At 43.3% G+C, this 27624-nt stretch overlaps 1 protein-coding gene across 2 annotated transcripts in view; it reads left to right on the forward strand.

Annotated features, from left to right (window-relative positions):
- znf469 (zinc finger protein 469) overlaps positions 1-26079 on the forward strand; it is a 63315-nt gene extending 37236 nt beyond the window's left edge. For both annotated transcript variants that reach the window (XM_080475802.1, XM_080475803.1), the window contains one exon: positions 12920-26079. In XM_080475802.1, the coding sequence (XP_080331928.1) occupies positions 13016-24925 (11910 nt within the window). In that variant the 5' untranslated portion in view covers positions 12920-13015 and the 3' untranslated portion in view covers positions 24926-26079. The remainder of the gene's footprint in view (positions 1-12919) is intronic.
- The last annotated feature ends 1545 nt before the right edge of the window (positions 26080-27624 follow it).

Consider the following 27624-nt stretch of genomic DNA (forward strand, 5'->3'; position numbering starts at 1 on the left):
CGATGCTGCCATGACAAATTGAAGTGAGGGCAAAAGGGCAGAAGGGGAGACCACAGCCTGGACTGACAGTTTCTCTAGTGTTGCTGCAGGAAAATGGTGATAGAACTACAATGCCGGCCTAAAAGCTAAAGTGGGGTTACAGACCTTAGCTTGTCGTTCTGTCTGAGTCTTTTAATGGACTGTGACAGGGCTTCCGATCCCAACAGCCTGACCAAATGGTTTATTCATCAGAGCCGCTCACGGGCGCAACCTTAGCACATTTGGTGTGTTTTGAAGTTTGACACATAAATTACAGCGTGCTATCCCTACTTCAGCATGTGCGACTGGAAATGCCAGGAAAACAAAGAAAGGCTGGCAAACTTTGCAATAACACTCACAGTAGTTTAGAGTGAGTTGTTGTTTGTGAGTTTACAATATGTCAGAAATCCAATCGTCTTATCATACCAGTCTGTGGAAAATATGAATATAGATGAAAAAGACAGGATTCAAAACTTGACTTCATTACAGCTTTCTCTTTTTAGTGTCTTCCATTCTTATTGATTCCAGGCTCTGGTGAGACACACTGGATCTTGTATCCTGTCTCACTGACACTGCTCATTGTCAACAATAGTTCAGTGTTTGTAGTGTTCAAAGTCAGTGGAATAAGTTGAAGTGGAAAAACAGAGTCTGTAGATAATTTTTCCTTAGCAGATAAGGTTTTTGCGAAATGCATGAGCATGGCACATTATGTTCACACGAGCATGTTTGTGGGCATGAACACTTGGCATGTGTTTTAAAGTCAAGAGGGGATCACTGGTGGTTGAATGACTGCGAGAGCCTGAATCGTGAACACTCTGGATTTCTTGTCTTTTTGAGTCACCGAGGAGTAAAGTATTTTAGCAGATCTCATTGCACAGCAGCTGTAAAAATAGGAAGCAGAGGGAAAGTATGATTCATGAGATGGAGGACAAAATTACTGCAGCTTCCATATATTGTTTTTATGTACTGTGAAAATCTAATTGATGTTCCTGTGTCTGGCTTCAACACTCACTTTTTCTTTTTCTGTTTTTTAAAAAGGGACATTTGAGGCTGTGATGGAACATGTGTAGTGTTAATAAGCTTTTATCGTGATGACTAATGTAAAAGGTTTTGCCCATGATATTGTACTGAGGGTTGACAGATATCTGGGTAAACTCTTGCTGGAATCCAAGGGATTTTGGAATTGCTTGACTTGTGCTTTTCACACTCGGCCACTCTTGTTTCCGAAAGACTTTTTCACATTGAATTTTTTGGTCTCTGGTGAAGCTCTGTCAGACAGGCTTGGAATAAATCTCTCATTCATGCTGAAGAGCAATGTCACTGTAGGGGGAAAAAGCTGTGTTATCTTTGTCAATTTTACATAAATATTCTATTAAATGCTTCTAAGCTGATATGTTTTCCACAAGACATGCATAGAGAAAAATATTCATAAGTAGACAGCATTCTCATTGGTTGCTCATAGGCTTTGCACAGCCGCCAGCCTCAAACACAGGCATGTGAAGCCAGAGAGGTTGGGGATGGTCGATGCACAGAAGGTACTTTCTCTATCCCAGCCTCCAGCGATGGTCTCCTGTGAGCCTGAACAGGTCTGAAGGGAACAAGGCGAGCTCTGCCAGGACCTTTTGGTTTGTTCCACAGCCTCCAGTCAGCCACTGACCTATAATAAGGCCTCCTGTTCAGCATGGCAAAGGCAATGCGGAGACTGCAAAAGAATTTACAGTAGTGTGACATGACTGAGTTTGTTGATCAACCAGAGATTAGTCCTCTAAACACACGTTTGGTTCCGTTATATACACTGCTATGCCTTCATCAGGGATCAGTCAGTAATTGCAATGTTTTTGACAGGCTGTAGTGATTCAGGCTGGGAGAGAGTCAAGTATCTTGACGTACCTTCTCATCCAGACTGATGTTGAGCCAACAGAGCACAATGCTGCTGAGTCTGTCCTTCCACTTAAATCTGTGGTGGCGTTGTCTTCCTCGGTGAGATCCAGCTGTGATTATTCCGAGCCAGTGGACATGAAGTCCTATACGTGCTGCACTGTCCAGCATGGAGTAGATCAATACTGAGTGTTGTGTGGTGTTGGGACAGCGGGGACTGGATCAGTACTGATTCTGTTCTAGCCACTATGGGTCAATGCTACACACTTGCTATGGTCAGGTTGTGGCTGTATGAATGGCCTCTTGCAGTGGCTGTACAGAGCATCATTCTTCTCACCCTCACTGAGGTTGACATCCAAGGGGGAAGCCCAGGGAGCCGGCAAGCTAAATGTTTTTCTATCCCTCTGGTAGGAATGGACGTATCGGGTGCTGTTTTAATGCGTGTAAAGTAGATAAACAAGGCAGTGTCCAACGACTGAGAGTAAAAATGACAAGGACAGTAGTGAAAAGTGACTGTGTCTCAGGCTGTTTGCCCTCTCATTGCAATATGCAGTGTGAAAAGCAAAAACATCCAGTCCAGTGACAGACTCATCATTAATGCTCTGGGTTTGTTTGTGTTAAAAGTTACCTGCCCACTTTGCTATTTCCCCAAGAATCTTAAATACCCCTGGCCGTTTGGCTTCTTGTTCAAACAGACCAAATCAGGTGGACTCCACCATTCCTAAACTCCCGTCGTACCCATGCTTTGCCAGGTCTGGATGGGATAAGGTCAGCATTCCAGGAATAGCAGCACAACTCCAAAACCCAAACCCACCTGCTGCCATCCCCCTCCACCAGTTTTTTTTTTTTTCACCCTGCACCTTCTCCACCGATGTGGGGGTTCCCGTCAAATACTCTTGTAGCATTATGTTTATTTCTTTTTCTTTGCTCAAAATGGTCACGTTTTCTATTACTTTCATTCACTTTTTAATTTACTTCTCGGGTCAACAGACAGGTGTGACTTTGGGAGAGAGACAGCCATCATACAAATACTTGACAGTGGTGCATATCACCTCTCTGGTCCAGGAGCAGCTCTGACACAGCTCTTCTGTCAAGCGCCAATGAAAAGACAGAATGAGCGGTCAGTTTATCGCAGTGTCTCGAAGGAGGAATATTTGTAAATTTTTAAATAAAATTATCCTGAGGTTGGTTGGGAAGAAGCAGGGAGGAGCAATGGGGATAGGATGAATAGGGTCCTGTGCTCGGCCCCTGGGTGGACTGAACCCCTCTGTTTGAGCTTTTTTCGTCCTTGGCACACAGGGTTGCCTGTGAGGAGTGGGTCGGAAGCAGGAAGTGGTCGTGTAAGGCGATCTGCAGTTGCAGTACAGAGCTCCTTTTCAACAGCAGACCCCTTGGTCCCATGCTACACAGCGACACATCAGGTAGTCCTCCTACTTCAACCACAGAAAGACAGAGGCCACGCCCACACACGACCAAACGAGGGGAAGATGAATTGGAAAGATAGTAAAAGGAGACAGAAAAAAAGTTGGGAGGATGCAGTAAAAGAGCACTTGGAAGAATTACAGTATGAGCATTAGTTGTCTTGGTGCCTTCCTTTCACAAAAACATGTTGAGAGCTTATGTGATGGCTACTGCACCATTACAGAGCCTCAGGTACTTGTGTAATTGATAAGCTATTGACCTGAGTTGTGCCGCAGCTCGTGCCATAATTTGACATGGCTGGACAATAGTCTAAATTGTTATCCATCCTCTTGCAAAGAAGTAAATGTAGTTACTGTTGTAACTGTTCAGTTATGTGAGTTGGATGATCAAGCTACAGGTGTACAGCAGGTTCATTTTCATGGGACATGCATGGAGGACCCTGTTCAACTGCATGTGTTTGTTGAAAAAACAAAAGCTACTTTATTATCCTATTCTGGATCTGAAGCTGATTGGCAGCCTGCACCCAGCCTGCACCTCTCTACTCAACTTCCTTTCCTCTTTCTTGGATCTCCCCTCCCTCATGCGCCCCATTGTGACTTTTGGATTTCTCAGGGAACGAACATAATTGCTGTTGGTGAATTGCTGAACTGTATTATATCTGATTTCAGATCTTGTAACTGCCCAAGGTCATCACCCCCCTTGCTCAGTATTTATAGATAGTTTTTGCAGCTGCAAATAAAACAGGCCTCGCTCACAAAGGTGGCCCATTGAAGAAACACTTAGTTAAAATGCTTTTCAGGAATGTGAGGCGCTCTAACCAGTCCATCACGTTCCCCTTCATTTTGCTTTAATTATCATGGCTTTTCCAAACCATTACTATAAAGTGGTTTTAAACAGAATGCATACCACCTTGTCTCCCACAGCTCCAAACAAACACAATAAAAAGATATAGTTAGAATCCTGAATTAGAACTTATAGACAGCTCAACTGAGCTCCACTTAGTGTGAATTAGGCTTTTGTTCAAACAAAATTCATTGCCATTGTTTCTAGTTTTGGGTGCCACTGAAGCTGCCTAAAGTGGACCTCAGAATAGACCAATTTTTAGTGGTGCTTGTTCGGGCAGTGCAGATTTCGTATATGAGAGTCCCATCGGTGCTTCAGTCCAGTAGTAGTTTGAGCAGTTGGTAATGCAAAAGATATGACTGAAACAGAGTTTGTGGTTTGTACTATTGTGACACAGATTAAAGAGTTATGAAGTGGTCTGGTCATGGCTCTGGCAGATCGTTTATCTGCAGTGAGCTTTTGATCGTTTGCCCTGACCAACGAAAGCCTTGAGAATTGAGACACAACAGAAGAGAGACGCAGACACAAACAGAGTCCAGCTCACTCATCCTCCACACTGCTAATAAAACCGGATTGAAGAAAAGCATACTCCGCTCCCACCAAGGTCCTACCGTTTGTGGCTGTGTATATTTTTGAATACCCTGTCATGCATTGACACAGGCTACTTAGGAAAGCCTGAGTCGTAATTAGGTCATTTGGACATTTCCTTGGGCTATTTAAAGAGAGGCAGGCAGAGTGAATTTGGAAAATGCTGGTACTGACTCACGCACACTGTGGCTGGAATTCCCTCTTTACAATTGGCCAGGGGACTACTGATTTTGGCATCGGTACAAATTGGACAGAAGAATAAAAAGAGAGAGAAAAATATTACTCTGTGTTTTGTTTTTTTCTTTTGCTCCGTTTCCACCCGTCTCTCACCATACCTTTCAGAATTGAGCTGAAGAAAGAGGCACTCAGGTTTGCCCCAAAACACTTAACTCTAAGTAACCTCGGCCCATGATCTTATTCTCTTAGTTAGCTGTGTTGCCTCGAGCATTTAGCTATGGCTGTCAATCATGCACCCGCTCTTCTAACGTTAACCCTAAATCTTCCACAAATCTTTTTGTTTCCTCTCAGCACAAACCCCCCCTACCTGCCCCACAGTTCCTGTGGCCTGATGCTAATCTGAAGTGATTTGCTTTCTTGTGGGTGTTGTTTGGAAAAAGAGGGTCTAAATGAAGACAACAAAACAGATGTGATGACCGGCAAAAGAAACAACGCTTGAAAGTACATACCCTCTTGTTAGAAGCAGGGGAATTTAGGATGGAAATGAACTGATGTTGGGGTTTTTTTAAGCCCTGCTCGTGTCTCTCTGCCTCTGAGCTGATTTACATCTGACTCCCTCTCTGTGCATACGTCACATTTTACCTGCTGCCATCGGCAAAGAAACTGAATCACGTCCTGTCAAAGAACTGTTCTCACTTTGATTTAAAAGCCTGTGTGCCAGCCTGTGACCCCTACAAGACAGCGTTAAATTTGCCTTCACCATGATTTCTGTGCTGGGTTCTATACTACCACTCTATAAAAACCCTCCGCCAAACTGTGCGTGTCAAGTGACAGGGTGTATGCTGAAATTATACATGAAAGCACTTGCATGCTTGAGCGCAGCACAAACCCACTCACAGAACTACACATATGTACAATTATATCCTTTTTAATGTGCATATGTACTCACACACGCACAGTGCTTTCATGTTAAACCTTGAATGATTCTCCTTTTCTAATCACTGCCATGAACTAGGACCAAAGGCTCATTGACAGATTCAGCTCTTGTGGTTGTCTCTCAGCTCTGTCGTCTCACATGAAAATTAGCATGTTTTAATTTAGCATTGACATGTGACACATTTATGGTGTTCACTTTTCAGAGAGTTAAGGGGGAAACCCCTTTTCACGGTTATGTGTTGGAACTCGACTCTGCTTTCTTGTCTGGAGATACATGCAAAGAAAATGCTGTCCGAGTCTTACAAGCTAAAGTCTTAACAGAAAGTGAAAGGTTATCAGCATGGCCTGCAGGCACATTGTGGTCTCTGCTTATATTTTCCATGGATTTATGTTGTTCCTAACATGCACACATCACATTTTATTAGAGCTCTTTCCTAAATGTCAATCCAAACACAAAGAGCCTATCAGTGCAGGGTTATGTGTGAGGGATTCACAGGCGATCTAAAAGTGAAACATATCTAGAAAGTAACAGTATTTTCAAGTGTTCAATTCCAGATCATGGTGGGTTTGCATGTATTTCCTTTACCGAAAATTAAGCTTTTTCCTGCCTGGAAAAATTCTTATTTATCTTTTGGGATGTTTTCCAAATATTGACATGTGTAGTGCAAAATGATCACATTAATGCATTTTTGCAAAGTACATAGAAGCTTCTCTGCAAACTTAGTCATGAGGACGGAGTTATCTTCAGTCCTGCTTGCCAGTGCACGCTTGTCTTAGGTGATTGATTCATAGACGGGAGGGTGTCGGGTCAGTAAGGAAAGGTTGAGTCCCCAGAGGCCACTGACACTTAGGTTGTAACTCTGCCTCTGCAGGCCCAGTCTCATCTCTGGACTTTCACCTATGTGGTAGCAGCCCCTCTGGCTTCCTTGAGGTGGAGGATGTGCATTGGGTAATGAAGCAGTACATACAGTTCCCACATGAATAAGGTCTTTGGCTCTTTGTCAAGGAGCATTAATCACACGGACTCTCTTCAATAATGCTAATTAAGATTTGTGAATGATTGTGGAACCGCAATAATAGTGACACTGAATAGTGAACTGCATCTGACTGTGGGTTTGTCCACAAGGTTCGAGTTTAAACAACGAAGATGACAGAACGAGGAAATGTTATTATCATGTTTCCCTCATTTCATTGTAAAAGATTTTTAGGATTAACACTTCAATAGCTGTGCATTTAAGAAGAGCTTCACCTTTCTTTGTCTGGTGTAGCTGATTAGTTGTACACTTTGAATTGTGAGAACGGGAGAAATGTTGCACTTCTTTGTTGTTGTTTTATGGTTCGTTTCTTTTCAGCAATTTAAAGGTCAATTAAAGCAACAGATTTATGATTTCCTTGTAGTGTGTGGCTTTCCCCATTCAAGTTGAGGTTGTCGTATTTCATCCTTTCCATCTTGTTTACATCTGTGGGGGGTCCACTCCCCACATCCAGACTGAATTGTTTGCACTCCTTGACCAATTTGAAACGGCACTCTCCCTGGTTCCTTTTTAATCTCTGGTGAACTGTTGAAGTGTCGCTTGGTTACATTACATGTGCCGCCAATACCGGTTAGATTTTTATTGCCAATCTGCCAAGGGTGTGCCGTTATATTAACCGTCTCCTCGTTTAATTTTCCCATTAAAATGCAAGAGAGCTGTCCCAGACATGAGAGCAATAATTGCATTTGAGGTTACAGGAGAAGGTTGTTGATGAATCCTTATCCCACCCCATCGCAGTTTCTTTTACATTTAATCAAACCTCAATGATTTTCAGAGGCAACCAAATACTTTGACCCAGGCAGAAGAAAGAACAAGCAAATATTGATATGCGAAAAAAGGAATGTAGGAGGAATAACACCCCAAAGAGGGATTTTGTCCATTAAGGATAAGGTTATCGTGGTCATAAGTAGAGAGTCAGGAAGTTTTGTCTAGTTTGCCCTTTCATTAATATCCTCTTCTACTTAGTCATGTTTTGCAGTCTGTCACACACAAACACACACGCATGCTATGCTGGTTTGTTTCATAGCCCCACAAGTAATATTCCATTGATATGCAGAAATATAGAAAACTGTGTCAAAAAAGAGGAAAAAGAAAACAACTTTCAAATGCTCTAAAACAAAGATTCCATCATGTTTGTGGAATGTTGTGGTTTGCAATATGGAAACAGGCTGAGTCCAAAATCCAGTGGTTAGAAAAAATAAATAAATAAAAGGAAAAAAATCGTCTGAGAAAGAGGAAAAACTTTGGAGGGGGTAAGCGGAGCCTCTGGAATTACACACCAAGACCCAGTGGACATTTACACACACACACACACACACACACACACACACACACACACACACACATGCTCCTTCTATCTTCCCCACTGAGCAGTTAACCACACTGGGTGAAGGGTGGGGTTAGGGGTGGTGGTGGTTAGGAGGCACAAGTATAACAAGCCTCCTTTAGTGCTGAGCTCACTGTTTCATCCTAAGCACTCATACAGTACCTTTCAAATATTCTTCAACCCAAATGTCACAAAAGTTTAAAAAAAACTAAAAGTTTAATATTTGTTGTATACCCTAGACAGAAAGATTAAGGTTGTGACAGGCCAGAGCTGTTCACACATTAGGAACCCGAGCTTTTGTTTTAATAACAGTGTGATGGGAGAGTTGTTGGTGCATGCCGCACATCACTGACATATCTCTCCTCCTCACCTGCCTTTAAACAGACATAGGCGTTGAGATCTTAAAGGCAAATTGCTTGCATAATGGATGTTTCCAAAAATACAGTAGAGAAGGCAGGCACGCTGGCTGAGGTTTTGGCGGTGCGCCCCGGCGTGGGCCCTGGGCCAGCCGTTCTCACTGTGCATTCCCCTCGCTGGACCGGTCATGCTGGGAGAGGTGTGAGGAGAGCAGTCAGACAGCATTTATTCTGCCACCTGATCCTCTCGCCCCGCGTCCCTTTGATTACACAGCCTACTGGGCTACACGCCGCACTGAATATCCTCTCTCCTCGATCCCTGACGTCTCCTTCTTTGTTTCTCCCTCTTCTGTAATGGCATTCCCTGCCTCTGCAGTTCTTTCCTCTCCATCACCTTTGACCCCATCATCTCTCATCTTAATACGTCCCCATGATCTAGAAGACTGTGAGATGATATTTCAGTGCACAAGCATCTGGAAAAGATGAACAAGTTAGGAAATTCCTTTTAATGGCAGTTATTGATTTACTTATTATAATGGGAGTCATTGTTTGTAAAATGGCTTGCTTGACCTGCTGCTGCCCCTTTCTTGGTTCTTATGGTGTTTCGCGTCTCTGAGGAGTCATAGTCTTCAGGATATAACTGTTTTGTGTGGTATCTTACACAAATGTGGAATTGCTGCACTGTTGGGATCACCTATCTTGGTAGCTATGGTCTGGTTTTATCATCGGCTGCTCTCCTATTACTGAACACACATCAGAAGAAATGTTGAGTAGCAAAGGAAAAAAGAGATGCTGAGGCTTTAAACCTTCAAGTTTACGTACTATGAGAGATATGAAGCTTATTGGAAAAGAGAATGGCAAAAGCAGCATTAATGTGATGAGTTGACTGAGAGTGCTACTACTGTATAGTCACTCAAGCCAACACCACATTCATCCTGCACCAAAGTGACAGGCAAAATACTTTCAGGAAATTGAGTTTTCATTCAAGCACCTTTTTACACATTCTCTCAGTCCTGCGAGAAACCCGCACAGTAATTAAAAAAAAGGGGTTTCACTTTTGTTTTAGTTGTGGACCTCCACACTCACAAAAACACACATGGACTCATACCACAAAGGCACCAGATCTTAAATACTCAGCAGTATCCAGCATCAGGGTGGTGTTGTGGTGAAACCATATGGAGCACCACAGCTTCAGAAGCTTGGTTCATCTGACAGAAGCCCACATGAACACTCAATTTTGGAGAAACACGCATGTGGACAGAGTCACACACAAATCTCCCACTTGTGGGGCCCACTTATCAAATTAAGATGTTTGCTGGTCCTTTCCTTTACCTTAATTATCCCAAATACAAAGTCCAATATCTGAAGCATTGTGAAAGGTTGTGTGTTCCAGTCAGACCCATTAAGTATAATGTACTCCCAAATACTGACCTCTCAAAGATAGTGTGTATACACACACACACACACACCCACACACACACACACACACACACACACACACACACACACACACACACACGCAAAATCTTAATTGACTTGTAAAACTGAACTTTATGGAACAAATTTTATACCCACCACACAAGATTTGATATGAAATTGTGCTAGCTTGCAATCCAGTCACCACCGCAGAATCTTTATGCAAAGTCCAATGGCAATTTATACTTTTAAACTTTTAAACCATACCAAAAACACTACCAAAATGGCTCATTAATATTTATAATGTCTGTATACAAAGTAAGCCTGACTTCTTTAGAAGAGACCGATCCAATGAAAGCATTACCGAGCCTCAAAAGGCTGTAGAGGAAGTGGACAAGGCATTTGTTAAGGTATAAATAACTCCTTATTCTTTGTAAACTGACAGCTCAGGCATTGGTGCTACTTCTGTAAAGTCCCTGTGATCCTCAGGCTGCTCTTTTAGTTGCTGGAGGCATTCATTCTCAGCCCAAACCGCAACAGCCAGTCGAGGCAAATACAATTGGGGCTATGATGTATGATTGTGACTGTTTACTCTACAGAGCTGGCTCAAGTGCTGCCTGGTGCAGATGCTGGCAAGGGCTATTGACTCCAGCTTCCCCAACCAGCAGCAGAGATATCTGCAAACAATCCAGCGTTCAAATTCTTTGGAGCTGTAAAGTGGATGTGATTTTTCACAACCAGGCCAAAACTCAGCCAAGTCTCCAGTTCAAGCCTCCCTTTCTAACCTGTTAAATACCTCTGGGAGATTTACCAATGAATGATATGAGGAAACACACAGAAGTGAGTGATGCTTTTGGTCGAAATTAAGTCTAAAACTTCATTAACTTATTTGTCAGGTTGCATCTACTCTACCTCAACTTGCCATGCTGAAGGCCAATCCATTTTATCTGATGTCCTCATGTGTGCCAATACTTTGTAGGACCTGTCTCAGTGTGAACCCTCATTCACACCACAAAGCACTCAGCATATCATCTATTGGCTGTACTTTTATTTGGCTGCACCTCAACCTTCTGAAAAGGATTATTGTAGGTAGCTTTTTTTTGACCAGGTTCACAAATAATTGACTTGTGTGCAAATCTGCCATCATCCTTGAGATAATCTGTATGAATGTTATGTCAAGCAGTCTTATTGTGGCCTCACTGCTCAGATGATCAGATAAGCTCTCTACAAAGGCAACTCAGGTATTGCTGCTGAGGAAAAAAAAAACTCTTTTATCCATGCACCCTTGATTGTAGAACTAGCAGCACGTTCTGTAGACATACTCTAGTTGTATATCACACACAGATTCCATAGCTGCCTGCAAAAGTGGTTTGATTATAAGTAGTGCCATGTTTTGTTTTGATACTTTGAACAAACAATGTTATAAAGGATCAGTTAATGACAAAAGGTCACAGGTAAAACATAATCTCCTAGACTGATAAAGAGGCATTTAAGATCTAAACACAATCAGGTGCTGTTTAGAAAATATTCTTAGAATTTTCTCTCCACTGAGAGATTCATGATGATAGGAATATTTACACAATCTCTTTCATCTCGGTGCATTTGACAAGCCCTCCCAGCTGGTTGGAAAATTTATGATGTAGAAGGCCAAATGCATCTTGCTCAAGGTGTGTTCAACAAAATTCTTGGTAGTCCTGGCCATTGCCCCAGGTCAAGGCTCCCCACAATAATACTCACATGCCCAGCAATACTTGGATAAGTTTTTAAGTACTCCTCACAGGGTAACACCATTCCAAGTAAAAACACAAGAAGACCCCTACAACTGTTAGGAATGTGACTTTCTCAAGAGCATTCGCCAGAAGAGAGAACCGACTGGGCTCTCTCTTTTGAACCCAGTCGACTCTCGAACCATCGGCCATTTCAAGTTTTGGTTGCAGACAAGAAGAAGGAATGGAGATCGGTTACGAGGTCTTGGAATTTCATTTCAATGCTACCTCCAGGTTTCATCTGGTCTGACCTCAAAGAAAGCAGATTGAGTGTGGGAGCCAAAACAAACTAGGACCTGAGAAGCGGTGTCTGAAATGCCAGCGGAAGGGCAAGAAACGTCAGTGTGCCCACAGTTCTCACTGTCCAAAGTCTGGCTGAGTAATCCTCGATATTCCTCCATGATCTAAACCCGAAGCCCTCTGTAGCAATAGAACACTGTGGCATTGTGTCCCCGCTCTTAAGGAGTCTGTGATTCATTTACTGGCAGTTGCTTTTTGGATCCACGTACTATATTTTTCTCATCTTAAGTACTGTAGTGAGCTTCATCACTTCAAGATCCAGCTGTTCTCTGAGTTTTTATTCAGGATTGTAACTGTGATATGCCATCCACCCACCGTTGTCAAGCAGCGATCAAACACACAGATACAACTGCACTTATTTGTTTGCAATGTCTTTCAATCGACTGTTTTACGTGGGTTGTTGTATATATGACTCTTAAATGACTTTGGAAGTTTTTTGAGGGTCCCTGTTGATCATACTGTCTCTCTGTGCATTGACAGCACTGATAGCTCATGCTGCAACAGTGCCCTCTGCTGGCAGAAATAGGGACGATTGTAATTGTCCTTCATGTTTTGTGAATAGTTTGATTCTTTAGTTAGATTGTATGTTTTAAAGTTCTTTTACAAAGGTGTATTGTTTAATAACTTTGATTTATGTTTAAAATGTTGATATATCTATTCCCAATGCAAAAAAAAAAAGATTTAAATCAACATTTCTAAAGATGAGTCATTCTCTTATTAATGTATTCTTCAATGGTTTGCTTGCACTTTTAACTGTTTGGGTTAAGTTTTATTTTGACAATATGATTGACTTTTTATTTGTTTTAGTTAGTCTGTAAAACTTTCCAGCTGATCCACTCTATCTTGGTTTTTTTTCAGGTCCTCCTTTTTCTGGTGCCAGATCTGTGGTTCACAATGAGGGTGAAGAGATGAGTTTGCGGCGAACAGACCTGTTCCTGCAGTTCCTGCCAATGGATGTTTACTGATTCCTACAGCCTGGATGACGATGTCCCTGTTTCCCAGAGAGCAGTTCTGAAGACCAGGTCTTCGCAGCACGCATTGTGCATCATGGCAGGAGAGACTCAGCGAATGCATGCACTGAAAGAGGTGGACGCTGAATCCAAGCTGCAGGATGAGGGGACGTCGCTGGAAAGGCAGAGTGACAAAACCAAAAAGGAGTCTTCAGAGCACTTTTCAAGCACCAGCACTGAGACCAGAGCCAACAGCAAAGGGGCCAAAGCTGAAAAAGTAGAGAAGGAGCGGGACTGTCCACAGCAGCGTGAGGCTGTCATACGGCCACAGCAGGCGGGCAAGATTGACTTCAGATCACTGCAGAACAGATCAAAATTTTCCACTGATCGGACTTGGTCAAGTGGTAAAGGAAGTCCCCAATCCCCGAGTGGAAAAGGCCGTAGTCGAGAGAAGGGGAAGCGGTCAGGAAAGACAGAGCGTGGCAACCCGCAGCAGCTGTACAGACTAAGCATCGCAAATCCACGCACTGTTGGTATTGCCTATCCACAGCAGAAGGTTTTGCCACCCAAGAAGTTGGAAACCAGTCGTGGCCCAGTTTCGGGCAGCTACAGATTCCACGTTCCCAGTTTACCGGAGAGGGAGGTCGAGCTACAACAAGAAGAGTTTAACTATAGCCGCTGCTTCCAGGAGGCTTCCTCTAACCTTACCTCCCCAAGCTTTACCTCACAGGCACTGGGTTCCTCGAGTGGAACATCCTCCCACCCACATCCACCCCTGTCACAGCAGCAGCAGCCAGCATCAATGGAGAGCAACAGTGCACAGCCTAGCAGCCAGCTGATTCTGGCTGACTATCAGCTGAGTGGCTCTAATGCATGGCAGTCTCCTGAAAGGACTTTTAATGGTGCTAACTATGGTGTTTCATCACAGAAATCAACTGCTCTTTCAGAAGCCAGTAAGGCAGGTGCTTTTGTACCCAGTCCATATCAGTATGGATACTATTTAATGGAAGAATCAGCCTCTGACTCTTTTTCATGTGAACAGAACCCCCAATCACAAGACTTCACAAACTCTTCTCTAAGTTCTGTTCATGTGAGCCACAACTCTTCCTTCATTCACGGAGAAGGGCAAAACATCACTCAGAACAGCACTCAGTTCAGTAATGAACAGCAGCCAGAGAACCAAAGCTCTTATCCTCACCCCCCACAGTCACAGTTTATTCAAGGCATGGCACCGCCCATTCAGTGTCCTCGGAATCTGAGTGAGGATTCAGCCAGCAGTGACAGCTCTGGCTCCAGCTCACAGCAGTCAGAACAGTCGAAGACCACGCTGGCTGAGAATGCAGACACTGTTGGACAGACAGACAGTAGAGATGCAGCCGTCACCTCGGGAAGTAAGAGAAACTGTCACCCAAAAGACTCTACTGCCAACCAAAGGACACTCATTCAGGGAAGTGTGCATGCAAGAAATATTTCACAAGGTCCAGGCTCTCCAATGCACTTTTCCAACAAAACATTCAACAACTCTGCAGTCAGTAACATCCGCACAGTCTCGATGCCTTTTGAGAAAAATCCAAACAATAAGGTTTTACATAGGTTACCCCATTCATGGGAGGGGCCAAATAAGACATATTCAACTGTGGATCCAAACTCAATTCAATATACTGATCTGAATGATAAGTTTCAGTTTCAGAATCAGACAGCACTTGAGCAAGGGCCAAACGTATCTAAAAATAGCAGAATGGCCTGGCAGCAGACGCATCCAAACTCCTTGACAAACCAAAGCAGAGTTGAGCTGTCGAGGCCAATAAGCAATCAAAAATTGGCTTTCTTAGTATCCCCCTCTGACTGGCAGGATGATAGTAAATCACATAAACATAGCTCACTAAAAAACCCCAACTCGTTTCAGAATGGCAGGACACCAAACCAAAGACAGGAGACTGTAAAACACAATGGTAATACAGTATCCACTTTTAAAGTGGAGATGAGCCACCCCCAAGCATGTGAGACCAAAAATAAGGCAGTGTATTTTGGACTCAACCAGCCTGTTTCAGCAACATCCACAAGAAACTATAACTATCCACCATTGCAAGTGCCACCTATGGGACTCATGATGGTGTCACCCTATGAGTCTCCGTTGCCCTCCCCAGTTCATAACCCTGCATCAAGCAGCTGCTCTTCCCTCTCCCCTGCATCTACCAGCCCCGTCAACATCAGCTCAGACGATAGTCAGATGTCAAAGTCGACTCAACCGCACCCATTTTATCACCAACCACAAGGAAAAAGTCAGTTATCCACTGATCAGCTGGGCACTCACACCCACCAGTTTCACTCGGATGCTCCAAGAACTCATCCCTATGCACCTGAGAGACCCAAAAATGATATGATGAGCTACCTGCAAAACAGTACACATCCAAAGACAGCTATGGATGGCAGCAAAGGCTACATGGATAGTTTTGGGGTGGAGCATCACCAGCCTCCACCACCTTACTCAGCACATCAGCTGTTAGCCAGCTCATTAGCGACCGCAAACCTTGACCAGTTAGATGTGCTTCTGACATGCAAGCAGTGTGACCAGAATTTCAACAATCTTGCTTCATTTTTAGGCCATAAGCAATACTGTGCACAGCATGCATTTGCACAAAATGATCACAAAGACATATCAAAGGTCGAGGATGGCGTAAAGTTCCATGCAGAACCAGCAAAGGTAGTTTCATCTGTGTCTAATGTTTCAATGCCAAGGTGTACAACGGACCTTCACCTGTCTTTGCTGGGCCTCAATAAGAATGGAGAACTCATTCCTGAGAGTGAAACCAAAGGAGACACTAAAGATGATCCAATGAAACTGAACTTGTTCTCGGGTCAAGTAAACCTCCCTGCCCCTCTCCCTGAGCTGGAAATGGAGGATGCCAAACTAGACAGCCTAATCACGGAAGCTTTGAATGGACTGGGATATCAATCAGACAATGCAGAGATAGACAGCAGCTTTATTGATGCATTTGCTGACGATGAACTCACCACTGTCAAAACATCATCAAACAAACAATGTGTGAAAACGAAAGAATCCCTGGTCTGTGAAAGCAAAAATAAACAAGCAGTTGATGACAGGTCTTTCACACAGGGAAAGTATTTTTATGACTCTGATGTTGAGAGCCCTGAGAAAATGTCTCTGACTGCAGAACAAGATGAGAAAATTAACATAAAAAAAGAAGTCTCACATAAAAATTCAACAATCGCCTCAAGGGAGAAGATGTGGGAACAAGACAGCAAAGGGAAAGAGGCAAGAATACTGTGCAAGAGTGAAGAACAAAACACAAGCACACAAAGGTTTCTTCTATCCAGCAGGTTTTCTGAGCGTTGTGGTGTTAAAAGCTTTCAAGAAAACTCTGTACTTCGAGGGTCAGCACTCTCCCAGGCCTCCTCATCTCCAACCTCAAAAACTACAGTGAAAGAAAGCAAGAGGAAAAGCACTGGAGGAGGCACGTGGAGCAAAGAACTTATTCACAAAATAGTTCAGCAGAAAAATAAGCTCCAAAAGCTCCACGTTAAAGGTACCAAAAACCTTCAGTTTTCCTTGGTGATGGAGAGACTAACTCCGACTGTGCAGAACCCTGCGTTTGGGGAATACGACTATGTCTCAGACTCAGATGATGAATGTGAGCCCGTAAAAATAGCAAGTCAAGGCCGGCTGAATCAAAGTAGCCGATGTAAATACACATACACCAAAGAGTGCAAATGGCGAGCAAGAAGCGAGAGGGACCAGGCAGCGTGGAGACATGAGTCAAAGGAGTGTTTTGAGTTGAAAAAAAGTGAAGAAGTCTCTCTTTCACCAGAGAAACATAGCTCTTACCAGAAACTCAGACGGAGAGGTAGCAGATCGTCCACAAGCAGTGAACTCAGCACATCCGTCAGTGTTTCAAGTGATAGTAACAACAGCCCCAAAAGCACTGACCGCACTGACTCAGACAGTGAGAAATATATAGACAAAAAGGAGTCGCCCGAGCAGAAAACCCATGAAATGTCCTCCCCACATAAGTTATTTAAAGAGTCCAGCACACTAGCATTGATGTTCACGAAGTCTGTCAAGAGATGCAACACTGACAAAACCATTCATTCTGATAACAAAGACAGTACAGAGGATCCGAAGAAGTACTATTCAAATCCAGAAGTTTCTGATCCACTATCATCCTTGCAAAAAGGAAAAGACACAATGAAACACTTTGAAAAAACCCGAAGCTCTCACACAAAATCAAGAGAGAAAGTTATGTCTCACAGAAAAGAAACTGGCACGACAGCGACTGCAGACAGAAACACCCTGCAGAGAACCGACAATCTATGCCCGAAAGAAGAACCAACACAATGCAGCATGACAGATAACAAGAGACTACAGTTTAATTCACACTCTCCCACCATCACCAAAGCACCTGATTTCAATATTGACAGAAACACAAAGGGCAAAAGAAGAGAGCCGCCCCAAGCCACACTGCCAGAGCTATCGGACAGCAGCACATTTGAAAAACAGAGTGACCGTGTCTGCATGGTGAAAGAGGCTATTACTTTAGTCAATGACCTAGACACACACAAGCCTGCTTCTCTCTGCACCTCTTTGATGGATGAGGTGTGCCTATCTCCGACTGAAAGCCACAGCCCGTTAATACAGAAAGACACTCTCAACCTCATGCCCTACCCTCTGGATCAGGAGCAGGGGCTCATGAAATCCCCACTCTCATTTGACACCTCATCAATGTTTGGGGACCTCACAGGATTTGATAGTGGCCTTTACCCGGAGATGCCAATACAGAAAGAAGGTTTCCATTCAATAGAGAACACATCCGATAAAAAGGAAGAGTTTGTGTCTTCTTTCTCTCCATTTCTGGAACAAAGAGACTGGAATCTCATAGTTAGCCCAGTGCTACCAGATGAGATATCTCAGTACAAAAGCCACTCTGAGAAATCAAATGAAAAGAAACCAGATTACAATCACGTTCCTTTGTCTCTGCCAGAAAAAATAATTGACTACAGTGCAAATCTCAACAGCTGTGCATCAGAGGATGAGCTAGAGATAAAGAGAATAGTGAACGAGCTTGAAAACCAGCTGCAGACGACTAAGTTGGAAAGCCCACCATTGCTTTCTCAGGATGTTCCCAAGCAGCTGCAGATGAGCAAATTTTCACCTTTACGTCTGGATGATGAATCAGAGAGTGAAGGCAGTGGTTTGAGAATCAAGTGCCCTGTGCAAACAATAGATGTACCCGTCTCAAATATACCTGCAGAGCCTTTCAGTGAACCGGGGCTCCCATGGTCCACTACATTTCAGTTTGCGCTAATGGGTGAACACCACAGTCCCCACACTCCAATTGATAGTGAATCAAAAGCACTTGAAAATCTTTCTGAAAAAAATGATCATGCACAGAAATTGATCTCACCAGCCTCTCATGCTGAACATCCTCAGCTCCAGCATGACAACAAATCAAGGGAGAGAAGCACTGAAAAAGAGTCTGCTGTGAAAACAAAGGAAGAGATTTTAGAACAGAAGAGATACAACGAAAATCTCATGAAAAGCCTGGAGGTGATTTCAGACTCTATATTCAAAAAAGAACCCATTATATCAGTACACAAGAAGCCGAATGTTAACTCTTTCTCGAGTCAACAACATCAAGAAATTGAATGTCAGGTAACTGAGAGAAAAGATCACAGTGAAAAGGAAGCAATTACCAGAAAGGAGAATATATTATCACCTCCAAATATCAGCGAGCGGAAGGATGAAATTGAATTCATTCTGAATGAGTCACAGTCATCTCTCTCCAACACGACTGACCCCACAGTCAATGGCAACCAGCCAATTTCATCGCAGCCAAGTGAGCCCACAGAAAACAAGGATTACAAGGCGAAGACTAAAATCACATCAAACGAGGCTATCACTGAGAATAGTAATTTCACTCACAGCTCAAGTGTGGTGACACATGACACACATGTGGTTGAGGAATCCTGCGAGAACAGTAACGTGGAAGACATTGGGAATCTGTTGCCTCAAAACAACGGCGACAACCAAGAATATTTAATCACAGGTGGTACAGAGGAAGCAGAGTCAATGACCACCAATCAGTCCAATGGTCAGCTTTTATCACTAACAGCTGAGCTCAACTTTGTCGAAAAGAGGGCAGAAGTGATTAAATCAGCACTGCAATCTGCAGAGAGCCATGATGATCCTGAAGAAATCAGTGCATTACATGCTGATCAGCTAAAGGTTGAAAGCTCAAATAGTGTAAGTGACCAAACAACTTTAGAAACATCCACAAGTGATCCTTTACTTGCCCTTTCTCCTGCAAAAAGCTCTCCGAAGAGTTACAGTGAAACTGAAATGTCAGTGGAGATAGTCATCACCGACAAACCATACAGTTCAATACTGGTGGAAGCTATTTCAGAGAGTACCAGCCACCATTCACCCTTCCATGACGCTGCGCCCATAGAGGGACAAAGCAATCTGTTGATGCTCTCACAGTCTGATGACATCATTACCAGTGATCCCTGCAAAATTACACAATTCAACAACTCTCTAGAAGCTGCAACAGATCTGGCGTTCGAGCGGATTCAAAAACAAGAAGAAATTTTAAACGTTCAAGACATCAAAGAGCATCTTCCAGTTGATTTCATGGCAAGTCAACAAAACTCACCATGTAGAGAAGAACTGGAAGAAAGCCACTGTGCCTTCTTAGATACATCTCCTGCGAGTCTTCTTCTATCAACTTCTCCTCAGAGTACAGCACAGGACCTCCACATAGAAGACAATTCCTCAACATCACAAAATAAATGCAATAATAAATCCACTGATGAAGACTTGATTCAAAATGCAAAACCCCCTTCGAACAAAACTGGAAGCCCAAATGTTGAAGAGGCTTCAAACAGCTCTGACTTAAACACAAGTCCGATGGAATATTCTCTGATAAGCCCACCTCACCTGGACTTGGGGATCACGGAGTGTAAAATCCCCAACTCTGAAACTACCATCTCTTCTCCACTCCCTGTGAGCAGCACAGCAGAGCCATCAGAGGTGTCTCTTGAAAAAAGACATCCAATGTATGATTTCAAGCTCAGCCCTCTCAGCTACAACAGCATTTCAGATGAACCACCACAACTGAATCAGTATGACTATATACCGATATCGTCAGCCAACAAACCCGGGGAGAATCTAGACATCAAGCAGGGACCCAGAGATGACTGTGAATCGTGTGACCTGAGCGTTAATCCTGCACTGATTTTTAACAAAACTGAAACAGATACAATAGTATCCCTGAACTCAGACCATGCAGCTAAACTCCATCCATCAGATGAGCCACTCCAGCAGAGTATGAAATTTACATGCCTCAAAGATGAAATCAAAACAAGTGATACTTTGGCTGGTGGAGTTAAAACAAACCTGGAAGTTTTCCATGATCCTGTTGAACCTGTTGAGCACTTGCATATGGATACTGACCTTGTGGGCAAAGCTAAATCAGAGGATTTAGATTCTTGTGATACTCCTGTTGAGAAAAGTACACTTCTTAAAAAAGACTTATCAGATGGTCCGCCCACTCCTAAGCCACTCATCATCTGTGAAAGTGATCGGATGCCGCTTCCATCAGACCCATCGGAGAGTCAACCCACAATAGAGGCTGGCCAGTGTTCAACAATGCAGCCGAGTCTAAAGGAGACGACACAAAAGAAAAATCAGTGCAGCACTCAACAGGGCAAAGTGCTCTGTGAAATCTGCTTCATGTGTTTCAGGACTGTGCCAGGCTTAAAGAGACATAAAGCCATGAAGCATTTGGTCAGGACTGAAAAATGCACTGGCCAACAGAGCACAACGTCAAGCCATCAGGGAACTACGCTTATTTATGAAGCATCACAAACTACAGAGAAAAAACATAAAGATGATTCACTGACCTGCTGCCCAACAAAAATAGATGGGCTTCCTGAGATAAGTAGCGCTCTCATATCTAAAGCTGCAGAGACTGAGTCAGTCCTGGAGGAAATGGCAACTGAGACAAGTACAGTGGCTGCGGATAAAATAAGCCATCAAAACCTTCGGCTGCCAGCAAAAGCAAGGAAGAACAACAAAGCCAAAAAGAACAAGAACAGTGAAGTAAACATAAAGCCTGACCCTTTCTCTGATGAGTTTCTGAATATATTAAAAACAGACATACTTCAAGCCATAACTCCTGAGTTCAAAAGCAGTGCACTAAAAGAGCACAGCAAATCTCCGGAGGACCAAGTGAAAATCAATGACAGAGCTGTTCCTGCAAGAGAGTCGCTCTCTCACCATGTTACTTCAGACCATGGTAGTGACAGTACTTCACAGTCACCAAAAAAAGAGGCAAAGGCACCCAGTGAAACTGTGGAGGTAAACCAAATAACTGATACGGATGATATGAAATGTGCAAGCATTACAGAGATGGCAAAGTCAGAAGTTTGCTCAGATAATAATGTGGAAAGTGCTATTTCAATAGACAAAGAGATTATCGGAGAAAGTGTTGAGTCCAGAAAGACATTGAGTCCTGTGGCGGAGACGTGTGAACAGAAAGGATCAGAAGTGAATCTTGCCCAGGAGATTCTCAGTAAAGTGGCGGTGGAGATGAAAAGTGAGAATAACAGTGGTTCCTCAGAAGAAGCGCGTCCTCTCTCCTGTTTGAATTCCTCCCCTCTCAGTCCTCCCAGCATTAGTGCTGATCTGAAGGCCTTACTCGAAGATGACACCACATTCTCACAACTGTTCCCTAGAGATGAGGAGGCAAAAAGGAAAAAGTGCCCCAGGGTATACAGCAAAAAGAACAAAAGACAAAAGCTCTCACCCCACACAAACGGAACTCCGGACTACCCTCTCAATGACACCTTGTCGCAAAATAAAGATCAGTACACGGAGAGCCAATCCGAGCAGAAGTTCACTGACAATCAAAGCAACCACGGTGGCTATGAGACAATATCTATCGATGATGCAATCATGTTAAATATGTGCCACAACGGCACAATGACGGTGGAGAGCAAACCGTTAATGGATGCCAATCAAAGTAATGAGGAGGCGAAAATGAGAGAGCCGGGCAACAACATCTTGAAACCTCTGGAGACTACAATTGACACGTCATCCATTGAATGGAGTGACCCCAGCGACTTAACTGGGTTTAATGCTGGCGCAGAAGTCACTTCAGACCTCAACACTTGTAAACCAGAACTGCCAAGCAAACCCTGTGCTCTGCCTCTTCCAGCTGCTCCCTACCCTGCAGAGCCGTGCACCACAGAGGGTGGGCAAACGTTCCACAGCATAGATATTCAGAACATCAACACCACATTTCAGCTCCCTGAGATTCAGTTCTTTGACTCTAATAAAGACATCTCAGTCGTTCCTCCTATTGCAGCCGTGGACACAGAGAAAACAGAGGAGGAAAAGTCAAAGAAAGTAACGGAGCGACGTGGCCGGAAACGACAAGATGGTGGAATGAAGGTCAAGGACAAGCAGTACAAGTGCAAAGTGTGTTTCACTTGGTTCCTCACCCTCGGTGAACTGAACTTTCACAAACTCTCACACAATCCCTCTCCACCTCCGACCTGTTACATGTGTGTGCAGCGCAAATTTAGCTCCAGGGAGCAGCTGAGAGATCATCTAAGAGAGAAGCACGCCAAGAACAAGACCGGTATCTGGACCTGTGGAATGTGCTTGAAGGAGATATCAGACGTGTGGATGTACAACGAACACCTGCGCGAGCATGCCACTCAATTTGCGAGGAGAGGTCAGACACAGGGCTCCATGTTGGGAATTTCAGGCTGCTTCATGCAGGAGACGGCAGTGAAGAACTTCATCTCCTCAATCATGCAGCATCGCTCCGGCAAAACAAACAGAGAGTCCAGCAAAGGTGCTAAAGTTTACGAGAAAGCTACCGACAGTACGGCAGCAGAGGGGAATACCTTGGAGGGTGCAGAGCCGAAAATGAACAAATCAAAAGGCAGTGGATCAGGAGGGAAGCAGAGCGCGTTGACTCCACTCGAGGTTCTCCACAAAGCAGACACTCCTAAAAGTGTGGAGATGCATCCGAACTGCAAAGACCCTTCAAGAGACTGCCACCACTGTGGGAAGCAGTTTCCCAAACCATTCAAGCTCCAAAGGCATTTGGTGGTTCACAATTTGGAGCGTATTTTCCTGTGTCACAAATGCCCCGTCTCCTATCAGGAAGCCCAGGAGCTTAAGGACCACCTAAAGAGAGCTCATGAGGAAGTGCACGAGCTCGATTCAAAGCACACCACCCTTTACACCTGCGAGCTTTGTGCTGATGTCATGCACGTGATTAAAAAATCCTTCATCTGCAGCACCTGTAACTACACCTTCTCCAAGAAAGAACAGTTTGATCGTCACATGGAAAAGCACCTTTCCGGGGGAAACAAAATCTTCAAATTCCGAGGCGTTCTCAGACCTGCCAAAGTGTCCGCTTCCAAGGAAGATGAATGTGATTCACCCCCAAGCAAGAAGAGGAGAATTCTCTCTGACGCTCTGCAAGAAAACAGCTCGGACAGTGGCATTGCCAGTGTTAGTTCACTACACTTGAATCAGAACTCAGACACGCAGTCGAAGCCCTCAGTGTCCACAGCAGACGACTCCACACAGACCATCGCAAATGAATACCACAGTGACACAAACCGTACAAGTGTTAAGACCGAGGACATTGCCGAGGACTATTCTGAGCTACTTGTGGAGCTGGAGAAATGTATTCACATGAGCTCGTCGGAGTCGGCGACACCAAAGAAAGAGGAAATTGACCCGACTCTCTCACCTAATCTTGATAAAGAGGGTAATGGAAAATCAATTACTGAACCATGTGATGTGAAAGAAGAGAATGAGTCAATCTGCATTAGAGCAGAGACAACTTCATGGCCAGCATCTAAAGAGAGTAGTAGTGCGGGGGAGGAGATTGTTAAAGCTAAGAAAGGCTCTGCTCAAGGTGACACTTCAGAGACAGAAGGAAAAACAGATCCACTTCCACCCAGCGAGAACTCTTTTGTCAGCTTAAGAGAAAATCAGGTCACTTTAGATACACCTGAGGCTGAAAAGCACGAATTAGCTGTTGATGTGATGAACCAACAGAGGGATGATGAGCAGTGGCATCACACATCCACAGCTTCAAATGCTGACAGCAAACAGCAGCTATTATCTCATGGTGCTTTGCAGGAAGGTAGCAGTCAGATGAAAGACAAAGTTTCCCCAGCCAAAACAAGTGACAACACGAAAGACGGCACTCCAGCTAGCGGCACAAAGGCCACAGAATCCACTCCAGCGATGCACTCCAAGGTTCTCCTCAACCCTTCGGCTCCTAATGAGGACAAAGAATGTGTGAGACCACAGAAAAAGAGGAAGGACATGAAATCCCCTCACAGCCTGCAAAGGGTTTCCTCTCCAGTCACACAGGAAAACTTTGGTTTTGATTCCCGAGCCAAAAAGAAATATCGCCCTTACAAGTGTGCAAATTCCTCCCTGCAGAGAAAGTCAGACGGACCTAACGAGTATCCTGTGCTGTCTTCAGTACGGGATGATGTTGTTAGCAACAAAATTGTTTCCAAGTGCAAGACCTCCAACTTGGGTTTGCAGTCAAAAAGGAGTTTGCTTGATAACTGCACACACAAGAAAGCTGAGGCTGTTGCCCCGCAAAATGGGGAATATAAAACCAAAAAGGGACCTCTGGGAAGATCTTTTCATCCTCCTAAATCTAAAGTCTCTTCAGTTCCCATGAACAATTCTTTGAACAAATCCAGGCCAAAGATGGGGGTGAGGTCGATGGAGAGTCATTCATACCGGACAGCAGAGTCCCAGAACAACCTCCTCAGCCAGCTGTTCGGCCAAAAACTCACTAGCTTTAAGATTCCTTTAAGAAAGGACACATCAGAATCTATTAACTGAAGGGTTGAGGGGGGGAGGGGGGGGGAGGGGGGGGGGGGTTTCTGTGAATAAGAGACTGTACATTTCCACAGTTATAAATGTTTAAAGACAATTCATTATGGTGAATGAGATTGCACAGCTCTTTTCTGTGAAATGCTATCTTTAAATACTTTACATAGTCACTTTATGTCTTCCTTGTACATATGTTTTTATTACACAAATGTGAGGACGAACGGCGGATATGAATTTTGGGTCAAAAATGAATATGCTAGTGGGATAAATCATTGAACTTTCTAGAGATTATTTTTCATTTACCTAAAGCAGAGAAAAAATAATAATACTTGAAAATACAGTAAAATATTTTCTTCTAAAGAAATGCATGTTCGTTTTGCATTCGTATGATCGTTTAGTTTTTTTTTCTTCTCATTGTAAGTCTTCCTGCAAAAGGACCAAATGACGTCATAACTGACTTGGACTATTGTCTGTGCACCTTTCATACATGCTTCCAACATATTCATTTTGTATCTTTTTTTAACTTTACTGTACTGCATTGACATTCATCATATTAGCTTTTTATATAGACATTACCTGGTGCTACATTATGTTTAATTGTAATGTGAACGCTAATGTCCTCAGAAGGGAACATGAGATCTGTAGCAATTACAGTACATACATCCAACTGTTGTTTTGGTTTTTTTTTTCTTTCTTTTTACTGGCTCTCTGTAGTTTATTCGAGATACTGTGTAAACCATCTAAGCAATACATATGTAGGCTGACAGAACACAAAATTAGGAAAGCTTCCATTGTATAAACTCAGGTGCATAAAAGGACATCACAGTCCCAAGACCTGTATTTGGAGTTCTTCCCATGCACTGATACTACCACACACAAAGTACAAACTCATCGTGTCTGTAACTCCAAATGTTTTAATTATGAATAGTATTTACAAGGACAACAAAGGTGCTTTATCTTGTTTATACTGTATGTATCTTATATTGTATAATATTGTAGGTAGATAATTGTTTGATGTAATGCTTCATGTCAAAGTTTTATTTTAATAATGTGCAAAATGAATCAGATTGAGGAAAAAAAGGGAAATGCAGTGCCTCTTGCAAGATGTAAAGTGGTTCACTAAGTGCCTCTTTTATCGTTGGTTAATAAAGATCTGTATTGGTCTCTCCTTGCACTTTCCATTCTTTGTTCACTGCATGTTTTGCACATTTTTTTTGCTTCCATCCCTGTGGACTGCAGCTGTCACCACATGCATCAAACACTGCAAGTAGTGGAAGCTACCTGCGCCTGGAGGCAAAAACAGGTGCACACACAACAAATTCTGACTTGTATTATTTTTTTTTTTTTTTGTCTTCAGATCAGTACTTCAATGAGTTCAGTCGTCATCTATCTTAATCGCAGCAAAAACAATCAACAGAAGACAAATTTCCTTTATCCAGTCATCCGCTGGTCAGTCGAACAGGTTGTGAGGACGTCTGGCTCATGTCTTGCTCGGGTCATGTTGCTTTCTCACCCCATGTAAAATGGCTTCTTTTCCTACATGAACACGTTTCATCATCACATAGGAATAAAAAGCCATACTACACAATGGCAAACGTGAGGAGAAACAGACGGGTGTAGGATTCTCATATCGTCCACTGAATTACTCTGAGACCTGGGGAGGGAAAGCAGGAGGGATAGAGGTGAAAGACAGAGATGAGGTGATTTTTTTTTTTTTTTTTGAACAGGTTCTCCACTGAAGCACAGATAAAGTTCACATGTTATCTTTATAGCTCGTGTCGAAACTGGCAGTGACATCAGCTCCTCAGAATTCATTTCATCATTTACCGGTGTTCATTCAGGCAGATACAATAGGTCCACACAGAGGTGTCATGATTCTCCCATTGCAGAGCTCCAGTAATATGTAAATATTTCAGTATGTGGTGTCATCAGGTTTGATCTATAGCAGAACTGCAAACCCATTCGCAAAGTCACATAAGGGTACATCACAAGGTCATAGTCGCCTCACACATATTTAATGAAGGTTTATAAGGTGTTAGCAACACACTGGTGTTTTCTGTAAACACAGAGAGTAGCCAGGAGTCTGTGTGCTGATTCAGAGGAAGTGTGGAAAAATAGAGCCACAGTGTTGTTGAAACAACTTCTCTAATTAATTTAGAGGGAATACTGGTTTGGCAGCCTCTGCAAGCACCATATTTCTGGACTCACTGGTGAAAATAAAGCGAGTGGAACTGTGATGGAATCACAGACTTCAATCGCTGCTCGCTTGGCTATTCCGCTCCACTCGGTATCAAAGTTTCTCCTGCAGGAGTGAATATAAATTCATGAAGGTGTGCTGGCAGATGTCTTACAGCTCGACCTTTGTTTCGGTACAGTTAAAAGTCATGAACGGCATCTTAAAGATTTAAATTTGCTCGGTTTCCTTGAAGGAGACCCAGAGATATCATAAAGGCTTTTTGCCGACTCAATAACTCTTACAGGAATCCCCTTGTGATCGGAAAATGTTTTAATCTCCTGTTCAAATTGCTTAAAGATATTCGCTGCATGGGTGACACTCAGGAGGCTTTTCAGATAAATTAAAACATTTCAGATGCAGACTTCATTTACAGATGAAGTTTCCTGATGCAACGGCATTAAATTTACTCAATAAATATCTTTCATACCTAATATTAAATGGTAGATGTTTTAAGAGGGACATCGTTAGAACT

Source organism: Lipophrys pholis, assembly GCF_963383615.2.
Source record: "Lipophrys pholis genome assembly, chromosome: 11".
Lineage (NCBI taxonomy): Eukaryota > Metazoa > Chordata > Actinopteri > Blenniiformes > Blenniidae > Lipophrys > Lipophrys pholis.